Genomic DNA, 12,083 nt, shown 5'->3' on the forward strand with positions numbered 1-12,083 from the left:
AAGGGATATTAAAATAATCAGCCCAAATCAGTAAGACAACAACTCAGACACGACTCTCTAGTTAAGCTGATTGTTGAGGGCAACAATTTGTCTTGGTTAGTCATGTACCAAATCCAAGTTCCAACTGGTACGAGTCAAGAGGATGCTTTGAATAAAGAATCATTTTCCTTGCTTTTAAGAAGCGGTCTTAGCAAAGGCCTTGAGATATTACCGCAAATAGATAGGAAATGTGCATGACTTAACATTGACAGGAAGCAAGGGGTTCATAGGTGGGTCATGTTGTTTCATTTCTGGTGATTTTCAGGCTCTAAATTGACCCATATGAGACACTAGCATACAACTGCTTGGTAGGTGGAGGTCTGCTTTTCAGATCAAAGTCTTTGTTGTGATTATCGGTATAATTAGACTTTACATTATCTGAGGGTATGGGGTGATCTGTATATAGATAGATAGATAGATGTTGTAATGGAAACAGCACTGGGGCTAGACTGACCTCTGCCACTGGTTGGCCATCCAACCTGGAAGAAGCCACCCTTTCTTTCTGGGTCTTTACTTATCTCCCAAGGAGGAGATGCAATTAAATCATTCAAAGGACCCTGTCAGTGCTTTTATTCTGTCACAATATAAGTAAGTGGTTTTTAACTTTTAGAGGCTCACATAAACTGAGAATATCATAAAAGCCATGCACTTTCAGGGCTGGCAGGTGGCAGTTGAGGTGCCGGACTCCCACATGGAGGACTATGGTTTGAGTCCCGGACCTGGTGACTTGCTTTCTCACTTTCCCTTTTTTTCTCTCTCTCTGATCAAATTAAAAATAATAATAATAATAAAAATAAATAAATAATTCTTAAAAAAAAAAAAAGCCATGGACTCTCTCCCCAAACACATGCACATACTAGTCTTCTTCCTGAAGACATCATGGACAATGTTAGAGGTTGCTACATTCCTTGAGTTCCCATGGACCACCAAGTGAAAACCCCTATCTAAGTGATTTCTGATTATTCATTTAACAAATATTTATTGAGTGCCTACGAGGCCCCAGGCTCTGTGTAGGTAATAGGAATGATGTCAATCATCAAAGACCCTCATAGAATGCAAAATTCTACCCATATCTCGATAGGAAAGACTTGAGAAATATTGATGTCAACTTCCAGCAGAAATATTAGATGTTAATCTGAGAAACAATAAGTACATTGGGGAAATGGCAGCTATCAAAATTCAGTTCTTTCCAGCACATCAAAGAGCTGACATTCATTTCCTTTGCGGAGACTTTTGTTCCCAGAACTACAAAGATTCACAATTTCACCTTGTGTGAGAAAGGATGACAACAGACATATTTGAGACAGAGAGCTTGGTAGGCTCGGGAGTCATTTAGAACTGGACTTACGACCAGGCTCTGAAACTTACTGTTTAACAAGGTAAACATTGGGCAAGTTACTTAACCTCCCAGAATTTTGGGTTCCTGATCTACAAAATGAAAATAACAACAACTGCCTAAATAAGTAGTTAATAAGGGATAATTTGTCAATATATGTAAAGCCAGATCCTCACAATCAAATATTATGAAATAATTATTACACGATTTAAATATAATACGAATTCTAGATGTAGAATTGTGTTAATCTTATTTTAAAGGCAGTAACTTCTACCCATAAGAATTTTGGGGGGTCAAAATCTGAAGACTATAAAACAATTTCATGATTTTATCTGCCTTCCATCTTATCATTACGGTGTTTTAACAGTTTTTGGGGGCCAGCAGGTAGTATGGTGGTGAAGTTGCTGGTTTCCCATATGGCCAACCATGGTTTGAGTCTCGGACCTAGCGTTTGATTTCACTTCCTCTCTCTCTTTGGTGAATGCACGTGCCCTATAGCAAATTTAAAAAAATAATAATAATAATAAATAAAACTTAAAAAATAAAACAACAACAATAACAAAAACAGTTCTTTGATGCCCAGAGCTGAATGGCTAACTGGTTCTTAGGGAGCTCCACACTTTCATACATCCTTACCTGTCCGCTCTTGGCTGAAGGAATGATTTTCGAACTTGCCACTCCTTGTGGTTATAGTCACGTCGTAGAGGCGGCCTGGGGTGAGGGAGCTGAAAGCACACTCACTGACAGACTTGGCAATGACGAGGGACTGAACCACCTTGCTGTCGTGAGAGAGCGACACCACATAGTTATCCACATCTCCTGGTGCTGGCAGCCAGGAGACGCTGAGGTAGTCACTGCGACCAGAATTGTTCACTGTTACTCCGCTCACACTGGAAGGGACTGTGATTTTGAAAGGGGAACATACAAAAAGAAAAAAAAAATATGTAAGTCAACAGTTTGACTCATCTATTGCTCTCTGCAAAAACTGTGGATGCAGGAGGTCTAATCTGATTACATGACAGGTTAAGGAAGTGTGACGATTTCATTGTAGCTTCTGGAAGCTGAGTGCTCTCACATGAACCGGCCAGGATAACTTTTAGATGCCTCACAAAGACAAGGATACTGCTACTGCATTTTCACGGGGCTGGTGTTTATCAAGTATTTTAAGTGGAGGCATGTTGATGGAAATGTGTCAAGAGGTTTCCTGTAGCAAACATTATAACAATCCAAACAAATCAGCTGGATCCAAAGTCCCCAATAAAGCGAAGAAGCTTGAGGGAAAAAAAAAAAATAGCTCTTTCAAAGATCTTAGACCGAGGTGACTTCAGCTTTTATGTGATAAAGGTATTTATTCCTGGGGAGTCAAAACTAACACAACCAGAGGAATTGTGTTTGCTCTTTGCAAAGCATTTTCTGCCCTCTAGTGGCAAGAAATAAACCTAAAAGCCTATCCTGGAAGCAAGAGGTCTGAAACTGGACCAACTGTGGGCAGAGATCTATTATTTATTATTGTTTTAATAGCCTTCCTAATGTTATCTAAAATCATTTGCTTATTCCAATTGGGTATTAGTGCCATCAACGTTTACAGAGAACCTATTTGCCAAGTATATAAAAGTGGAAGAGGCATGGATGCCTTCAAGGAACTCCCTGGCAAGAAGTATGATTGGCAAATTAGGAATTGTGGTTTGAGTCAAAGTTACACTAAGTATTAGAAATAAGTGCCCAGTAAATAGTACTGCCATTAGTGAATAGGAGAATAAAATTCTGCAATATGCGTGAACTGTATTACTGTTTTCATCATTAATTAACTTTATCTAAATATTTTCATATTGCTAGTATCAGGATATTATATATAATAGACAAGATTTGGCTAGATGAATTCTGATCATTCTTTTTTAAAATATGAATTATTTATTTAATTTTATGTATCATTATTTTCAAATTTTCTACAGGGCACATGAGCTCACCAGAGATAGATAAAGAAAGAGAAAGTGAGAAAGCAAGCCATCAGATCTGGGACTCGAACTGCAGTTGATCATGTGGGAGTCCAGTGCTTTAACCCCACCATGTCACCTGTTGGCCCCAAGAATTCTTCTGATATATTGTAATATGCGCTGATGTTTTTAGTGCAGCTCCAAAGTTTACCTTACACTTAAAAGTACTTCTCTATCAACAAAATTATAAACTACACCCTATTTAACAACTCGGTTAATGAGGACATTCCTTGGATATAAAGTCGAACTTTTAGCTGTAAGATTTATGTATTCCTCTCTTCCTTTCTTCCTCTTCTTTCCTTCCTCTATCAAATCATTAGTATGTTCCTTAGTTGCTTTCAAAAGAATTATGTTTGTTTTCAAAACTATTGGAAATATATACAACTATTAACATTTTATTAGAAAATATATAATTATCGGGACCAGCAGTTAGCATAATGGCTATGTCGCTGGACTCACATGTAGTCGACCGTGGTTCAAGTCCTGGACCCGGTGGCTTAAACTCATGCCAGGTGCGTGTGTGTGCGTGCCCAAGATCCTGAGATGAGAATGGAGGAGAGGGGATTTGAGGCATGGCCATCTCCCTGGGGGGTGATTTCTCGCTTTCTGTCTCTCTGTCTTTCTGGTGAGTACACATGCCCTATAGCAAAAACCTCTAAAAAAAAAAAAAAAGAAGAAGAAGAAAATATACAATTATCAAACATTTTGCCAAAAATATGATTAACATGCTTAAGAGAAAAGGAGATACAAAATTTGTTTGCTTTTCCTTTAGAAAGAACATTTTAAGTTAGAATTAAGTTTGTTAAGTATCCTGATATTTTTTATTTAATATATTCCACTTTTTTTTTTTGAGAGGTTTTCGTTATAGGGCGCATGCGCTCGCCAGACAGAGAGACACAGAGATAGAAAGCGAGAAATCACCCCCCAGGGGGGATGGTCACACCGCAATCCCTTCTCCTCCATTCTCCTCTCGGGATCTTGGGCACCCACGCACACGTGCCCAGCGTGAGTTCTAAGCCACTGGGTCCAGGACACGAACCGCGGTCGACTACGTAGGAGTCCAGCGACATAGCCATTACACTAACTGCAGGCTCCCATATATTCCACTGTTTTATGTAGGTTGGGAGGGTTTATTTATAGGTCAACTCTGTGAAAACATACACAATATATAAGAAATTCGTAAAATAGTATTTCAATATTGACCCGTATTTCAGTAATTTGAGAAAATAGTAATAATCATGAAGGTGACAGGCAGGGAATCCTTCACAATTTACTGTGTCTAAAACTTACTAACCTACAGGGACCTCTCAAAATTCCTAGCTATTGTGTTCGACAGCACTACCGCAATTTTTCTTCTTTTCAAGATACTACACGTTTGTAATGCGCTGGGGTAACTCACTGTGATATTTACTCATACTTGGCACTCCCCTAAAACCTTGTGATCATTCTTCAAAGAACTTCTTGTCCCTTTTTTGAATGCTTCTACTTTGTAATAAGGTTCAAATACTGATGCCTCTGTTATAAGTTAAATATAAGTATAAAAAACATTACAAGTCTCTGGGGCCAACAGGTGGTATGGTGGTTGGGGGTGCTGGACTCCCATATGGCTGACAGTGGTTTGAGTCCCAGACCTGGTGGCTTGCTTTCTCACTTCTCCTCTCTCTTTCTCTCTGTTTCTCTCTCTCTCTCTCCCTCTCTCTCACTCTGTCCTTAAATTAAAAGGATGATTAGATAAATAAGTTAAATAAAACAATTCTTTTTTTTATTTTTTAGAGAGGTTTTTACTGTAGGGCCTGTGCGCTCACCAGAAAGACAGAAAGACAGAGAGACAGAAAGTGTCAAATCCCTCCCCCGGGGGGTGGCCATGCCACAATCCCTTCTCCTCCACTCTCCTCTCGGGATCTTGGGCATGCACGCACATGCACCCAGCGTGAGTTTAAGTCACTGAGTCCAGGACTCGAACCACTGTCGACTAAATGGAAGTCCAGCGACATAGCCATTATGCCAACTGCTGGTCCCCAATACAATATATATTTTTAAAAATTACAAGTCCCATTTATTTCAAGTGTCCATTTATGTAGGATGATATCAAATACTATACTATTTTAGCACATAATAGTGAATTGGATAGTTCTGAATTTTTTTTTTTGAGAGGGTTTTGCTATAGGGCACCTGCACTCGCCAGACAGAGAGACAGAGGGAGAGAAAGCGAGAAATCCCCCCCCCAGGGGGGGTGGCCATGCCGCAATCCCTTATCCTCCATTCTCCTCTCGGGATCTTGGACATGCATGCACATGCGCCCGGCGTGAGTTTAAGCCACTGGGTCTGGGACTCGAACCGTGGTCGACTACGTGGGAGGCCAGTGACATAGCCATTACGCTAACTGCTGGTCCCAGTTCTCCTGAATTTTTAAAAATATAATTTCCAGTGTGTGCACTAGCTAGAAAGAAAAAGGTAGACGCAGAGACAGAGAGAAGGAAAGAAAACATGAATCCCCCGCAATGAGACATAATCACACTACAATCTCTTCTCCATTTCTCCATTCTTTTGGGATTTTGGCCCTCATGCACATGCACCCCTTGTGTTTTCCAAGTTGTTGGGCCTGGGATTAGAATCCTGTAATCGGCCATAGCTCTCCTTTAACTACCAGTATGTGAGACTAACCCTTCTGATGTTTTTCAAATGAGAATTAGTATGTATGGCAGAGTATGACTAGTTGTTCACTAACCATTTTCATTTCCTCCTGATGTACATCTAGACTCTAGTCTCCAGCCTCCCTTACAGTGAGGTGTAGAGTGTGACTAAATTCTGGCCAGTGGAATATGGCTAGACACAATGTGTCTACTCCTGGGTCTAGCAATCTGCTCCCCTTTTCCATTCTCTGCAGAAATGGAGTTCTGAAAACCTAGAGGAAGAAAGAGCCATAGATGGTAGAAGCCTGGATTCCTGAAACGCTACATCGAGAGAACCAATCAACATAATTATCCAATTTGGAACACTCACCTTGTACAATTGTGTAAGCAGGTAATAATTCAGTTTGTTTTGACTGATACAATTTGCAACTCAAGGCACTCCCACCTACATACTGCCCACAAGAAAAAAGAAAGAGAATTTGCAACTCAATGCGAAATGGATACAAGGTCTTTCTCAGCCCTTTCCTCATGCCAGAAGACATGAGACAGAGACAGAAAGAAAGTGAGAAATCATCCCCCAAGGGGGATGGCCACACCGCAATCCCTTCTTCTCCTTTCTCCTCTTTGGATTTTGGGCATGCACGCACATGCTCCCAGTGTGAGTTTAAGCCACTGGGTCCGGGACTTGGGACTTGAATGGCCGTTGACTACATGGAAGTCTAGTGACATAGCCATTACGCCAACTGCTGGTCCCTATTTTTCCTTTTTTAGTCTGATACTCACGGGGTGAGTTGCAGAACATGGATTACAAAATGAAAGCTTAGAGAAATAAATTAATGGCAGAGCTAAAACCAGAGTCCAAGCCTCCTGATTTCCAAGCTAAGCTTTTAAGCTCCCATCTTTAGCTGTGCTATAGCATAGATGGTGCCAAGCACAACTAAGAGAAGATAAAATGTACTAGGAAGAACAAGGCATTCATTAAATAGGTAAGACTCATGGTTTTACAGAGACATATTTATGATGCCTGTAGCTGATACAATCTAAATGTCGACAATGTAGAAAGTGGAGCCTGAAATCCAACTCACAACCATTATATAAAATTAAGCAGACAAGGTCACCAACCTGATTCTGAGTTCATCAATAATTATCAAAGCATCTATTGGGTTTATATAATTTTTTTTTAAAGAGAGATTTTTGCTATAGGGCATGTGAGCTCGTTGGACAAAGAGACACAAAATTAGAAATCATCCCCCATGGGGAATGGCCATGCCACAATTCCTTTTCCATTCTCCTGTCATGATTTTGGGCATGCATGCACACATGCCTCATGTGAGTTTTAAGCTGCCAGGTCCGGAACTGGAACTTCAGTCAACTGTCGACTACAATGGAGTTTAGTAATGGTATCCATTAGGCCATCTGTTGGTCCCTATTTTTTTCTTTCTAAGAAACTGGAACATAAATTATATATAATATATTATATATGTGTATGTGTGTGTATATGCGTGTGCATCTGTACATATGTTTGTGTGTGTGTGTGTGTGTGTGTGTGTGTGTAATGTTTATGTTCTTTAGTTGCATTACGTACAAAATTGTATTTCAGTTTTTGGTGTTATGCCCCTCTGACACACTTGACCATAATGCCACTTATTTGTGTACTTGGCTCCCTCTGACAGGGAGCTCTTAAAGTCAAGAAACACTGCATACAGTAGTCAACATTGGTTTAATGTTGTTTATAAAAATATATGTGATAGGGACCAGCAGATGGCGCAATGGTTACATCTCTGGACTTCCATGTGGTTTGATTCTCAGATCCAGTGGCTTAAAACACGCCAGGCACATGTGCATGTGTACCCAAAATCCTGAGAGGAGAATGGAGGAGAAGGGATTGGGGTGTGGCTATCCCCACTGCAGGAGTAATTTCTCGTTTTTTGTCTTTTTGTCTCTTCGGCAAGCACAGGTGCCCTATTAGAAAATATGTCTATCAAAAAAAAAAAAAAAGAAAAGAAAAGAAAAGAAAAGAAAATGTTAAAAAAGAACAATGATGTGGGGACAAGCAGATGGTATAATGGTTACATCACTGGACTCCCATGTGGTCAAACGTGATTTGAGGCCCAGATCCAGCAGCTTAAGACACACCAAAATGTGCATATGTGCCCAAAATCCCTAGAAGAGAACGGAGGAGAAGGGATTGTAGTGCAGCCATCCCTCCTTGGGGAAAGGGGGTTCTTGCTTTCTGTCTCTACAGAGAGTGCATGCACCCTATAGCAAAAACAAACAAAAAACAAAAACAAAAACCAAAAACAAAACAAAAAACAAAACTAAAAAAACTAAAAACATTATTTGATTTGAGCATTATAATAATTCAACTTTTGGACATATACATTGGAGATAATTTCCTTTGTATGTGATTTTTTTTTGTTTTTAAGTTTTTGCCATAGGATATATGCAATCACCAGAGAAGCAGAGATAGAAACAGAGAGAAGCAAAGTGAGAAATCATCCCCCAGTGGGGACAGCTGCACTACTATCCCTTCTCCTTAATGCTCCTCTTGGGATATTGAGCATGCACACACGTGTGCCTGGTGTGATTTTCAAGCCACCGGGTCCAGGTGAACTGTGGTCAGCCATGTGGGAGTCCAGTGCCTTAACCACTATGCCACTTGCTGGCCCCTCTGTGTCTTTTTTTAAATACAATTTTTAGAGTTAGATTTGTTTTTAAGCCCACTATTTCTTTTCTTTCTTTCTTTCTTTCTTTCTTTCTTTTTTTTTTTTTTTGGGGGGGATTGCTATAGGGCGCGTGTGCTCGCCAGACAGACATAGAGACAGAAAGCGAGAAATCACCCCCCAGGGGGGATGGTCATGCCGCAGTCCCTTCTCCATTCTCCTCTCAGGATCTTGGGCACGCACGCACACGCGCCCGGCGTGAGTTTTAAGCCACCAGGTCCGGGATGCGAACTATGGTCGACTACGTGGGAGTCCAGCGACATAGCCATTACACTAACTGCTGGTTCCCTAAGCCCACTATTTCTTTTGTGAGGAGACAGAGAGAGAGAGAGAGAGAGATCCACAATAAGGTCTCTATGCCATGATCCAAACCCTGTCTTAGCCCACCGAGATCACAGGTGTAAATGCATGCAGTCAGAATGCTCAGGAAGGTCTCAAGATGCAAACCCAGGACCTTTCCCATGTTGCTACAGTTGCACCATGTACACCACCACCTGACTTTCTTTTATATGTCCTGAAACCAAATATATGAAAGAGAATGGAAGATACTTTCTACGAGACTTAGTTGTTGGTTTCTTGTTTGTTATTTGCTTTTTAAAAATCTCATTAGTTCTTTACCTTAATTAGGACATAAACATTTCAAAGGAAATTAACTGAATGATAAACTTAAATATAAAGTGACTATCATACCATGAGGTTTTTCTAGGAATCCTGACATGTTTATTAGAGAGGTTAGAATATCGGGAATTTATTCTCTTCTTCCCTCACCCATTACCCAATTTCCATTACATACATCTTCTGGATGGTATTGAAGCTTGGCTTTTAGGAAAATCAGAGATTGGTCAGTGTTTCGGATATATTAAACGTTCTAAAATAGCCTACTTGGAGATCCCATGTTCTCAGATTTCTGAAAGTCACGGACACACATATACCCATTCTTACCTGTCCTTCCCTCTACCACCACTTGTCGTGAGGAGATCCCTCCACTCACTGTCGTTACCACCACAGAGTAGAGGCTGCCCGATTTGAGGGAATGGAAGCTGTATCTGCTGGTTTCACTGGAGACACTTTCATTTTTGATGACTACATTTTCATGAATCAGTAAGACTTGATAGAATTCTATGTCTCCGAGAGCCTGGGTCCAGTTAGTAAACAGACTACTGGTCATCCCTTGGTTGGTCACATGCAAGTCAGTCACTTGGGCAGGCACTAAAATACCGTAGACAGGAGACAAAACAAATGACGCTTAGTCATCTTAAAGAAGTATTTAAAAAATGAGTAAAAAGTAGAGACAGACTTGAAAGTGCTAAAATATACCTATATCAATATCATATATAGTGCTATAGACTCTCAGCTCTATTTCCTGTGGCATATGGAGAACTACTCCCCACAGAAGCTCTACTATTTTGAAAAAGCTGTTTATATGGGTGAATCAAAAGTTTTTAGCATCCAAGGATGAGATAATGTGTATTTATTACATAGTTTTTATTCTACAGTTTAAATAATGAAGACCTCTTTCTTCCTTTTTTTCTTTATTCATGATAGAGTGTAGGTGGGAGTGAGACAGTGAGAGAAGCAATCTCCACAGAGTCTGCTCACACGATAATATTCTTTCTCTAGTTCTCCAGCCAGACTATTAGAGCTCGGGCATTTGCATATTTCAGGCTAATGGGGTGGGGATTCAAACCCGTCACCATGCAGGATCTAGTTTCTCTTCAGCAGTACAGTATTACCTGCCATGGAGGTGGCCCCGAAGGCTGCTGTTCATAAAGGTTGGCTATTTAATATGACTTAGCTATTCTTAATCCATGAAAACTCAATGCCATAAAGTTGATTTTATTACCCATTTATTGATGAAGAAACCAAAGATCATAAAATGCAAGTCATTTGGCCTAGACAGGGGTCCACTCTGCCTAACCCCTCTGCCTGTGGTCTTTTCCTATACATTAACAAATCTGACACACAGATCTTGAAGTCAGCATTTGGTTAACAGACATTCTTTTTGTTTTCTTCTGAATAATGATAAAGGGATTTGAATCTTGGCATCCCTTCTCAAACTTCATTGACTTTTGGATTAAGATACATACATCTTTGGGCTAGCTGGTGGCATGGTGGTTAAGAAAGCTGGATCTTACATGGCCGACTGCTTGGTTCGAGTCTTGGACCTGGCAACTTGAAAAACATGCCAGGCATGTGTGCATGGATTCCCAAAATCCCCAAGAGGAGAGTGGAACAGAAAAGATGATGGCATGGTTATTCCCCCTGGGAGATGCTTTCTCACTTTCTCTCTGTCTCTCCCTCTCTATCTCTGGGGTACACATGCCCTATTGCAAATTAAAAAGAGAGAGAGAGAGAAAAAAAAAAGATGCTCATTAAAAAAATGGTACTTTAAGTGCATCAGAAGACTATATTTTAATTCTAAATTTTATCTGGAAAGCAAAGGAACTACAATTACCAAAACTATTTTGAAAAAGAACAAAATCGGAAGTCTAACATCACCTGATTTCACTAGGAAGGTAGAGTATCAAGCCATTATAATACTGGCAAAAAATAGATTGATGGAACAAAATCAAGAGTCCAGAAAAAGAACTACTAATTGATTTTTTTTTTTACAGAGATGCAAAGGCAATTTAATGGTAAAAAGATAGTCTTTCTAACAAATCCAGCTTGAATTATAGAAGTCTATATGAAAAGAAATAAACCTTGACTCATATATTAAAAATTAACTCAAAATGGTTCATAGACCTATATTTTTATTTTTGGGGGGGAGAGAGGTCTTTGCTATAAGGCGTGTGCACTTGCCAGAAAGACAGAGACAGACAGAGAGACAGAAAGCGAGAAATCACCCCCAGGTGGGGATGGCCACACCACAATCCGTTTTCCATTTTCTTCTCTGGATCTTGGGCATGCATGCACACATGCCTAGTGTGAGTTCAAGCCACCGGGTCCGGTACTCAAACAGTGGTCGACTACGTGGGGGTCCAGCGATATAGCCATTATGCTAACTGCTGGTCCCCATAGACCTATATTTAAAACCTAAAATTATAAAGCTTCTAGAAGAGAAATCTTTGTGACCTTGTGATAGGCAAAGACTTTTTAGATATAAAACCAAAAGCAAGATCTAGAAAATTAAAAAAAAAAGATAAATTGGACACCAATATTAAAAACTGTTTGGCGAGACCAGCAGATGGTGTAATAGTTATGTTGCTGGACTCACATGTAGTCTACTGCTGTCAAGTCCTGGAACCTGTGGCTTAAAACTCATGCCAGGCATGTGTGTGTGTGTGTGTGTGTGTGTGTGAGAGAGAGAGAGAGAGAGAGAGAGAGAGAGAGAGAGAGACCAATATCCCTGGAGAAG

At 40.2% G+C, this 12,083-nt stretch overlaps 1 protein-coding gene across 2 annotated transcripts in view; it reads right to left on the reverse strand.

The window, feature by feature from the left end:
* Positions 1 to 12,083, reverse strand: part of PTPRB (protein tyrosine phosphatase receptor type B) — a 148,300-nt gene that overhangs the window by 65,256 nt on the left and 70,961 nt on the right. For both annotated transcript variants that reach the window (XM_006146179.2, XM_006146180.2), the window contains 2 exons: positions 9,668 to 9,934; positions 2,012 to 2,275 (listed from right to left, as the gene is read on the reverse strand). In XM_006146179.2, coding sequence (XP_006146241.1) covers positions 2,012 to 2,275; positions 9,668 to 9,934 — 531 coding nt within the window. The remainder of the gene's footprint in view (positions 1 to 2,011; positions 2,276 to 9,667; positions 9,935 to 12,083) is intronic.

Source organism: Tupaia chinensis, unplaced genomic scaffold (genome assembly GCF_000334495.1).
Source record: "Tupaia chinensis unplaced genomic scaffold, TupChi_1.0 Scaffold000168_1, whole genome shotgun sequence".
NCBI lineage: Eukaryota > Metazoa > Chordata > Mammalia > Scandentia > Tupaiidae > Tupaia > Tupaia belangeri.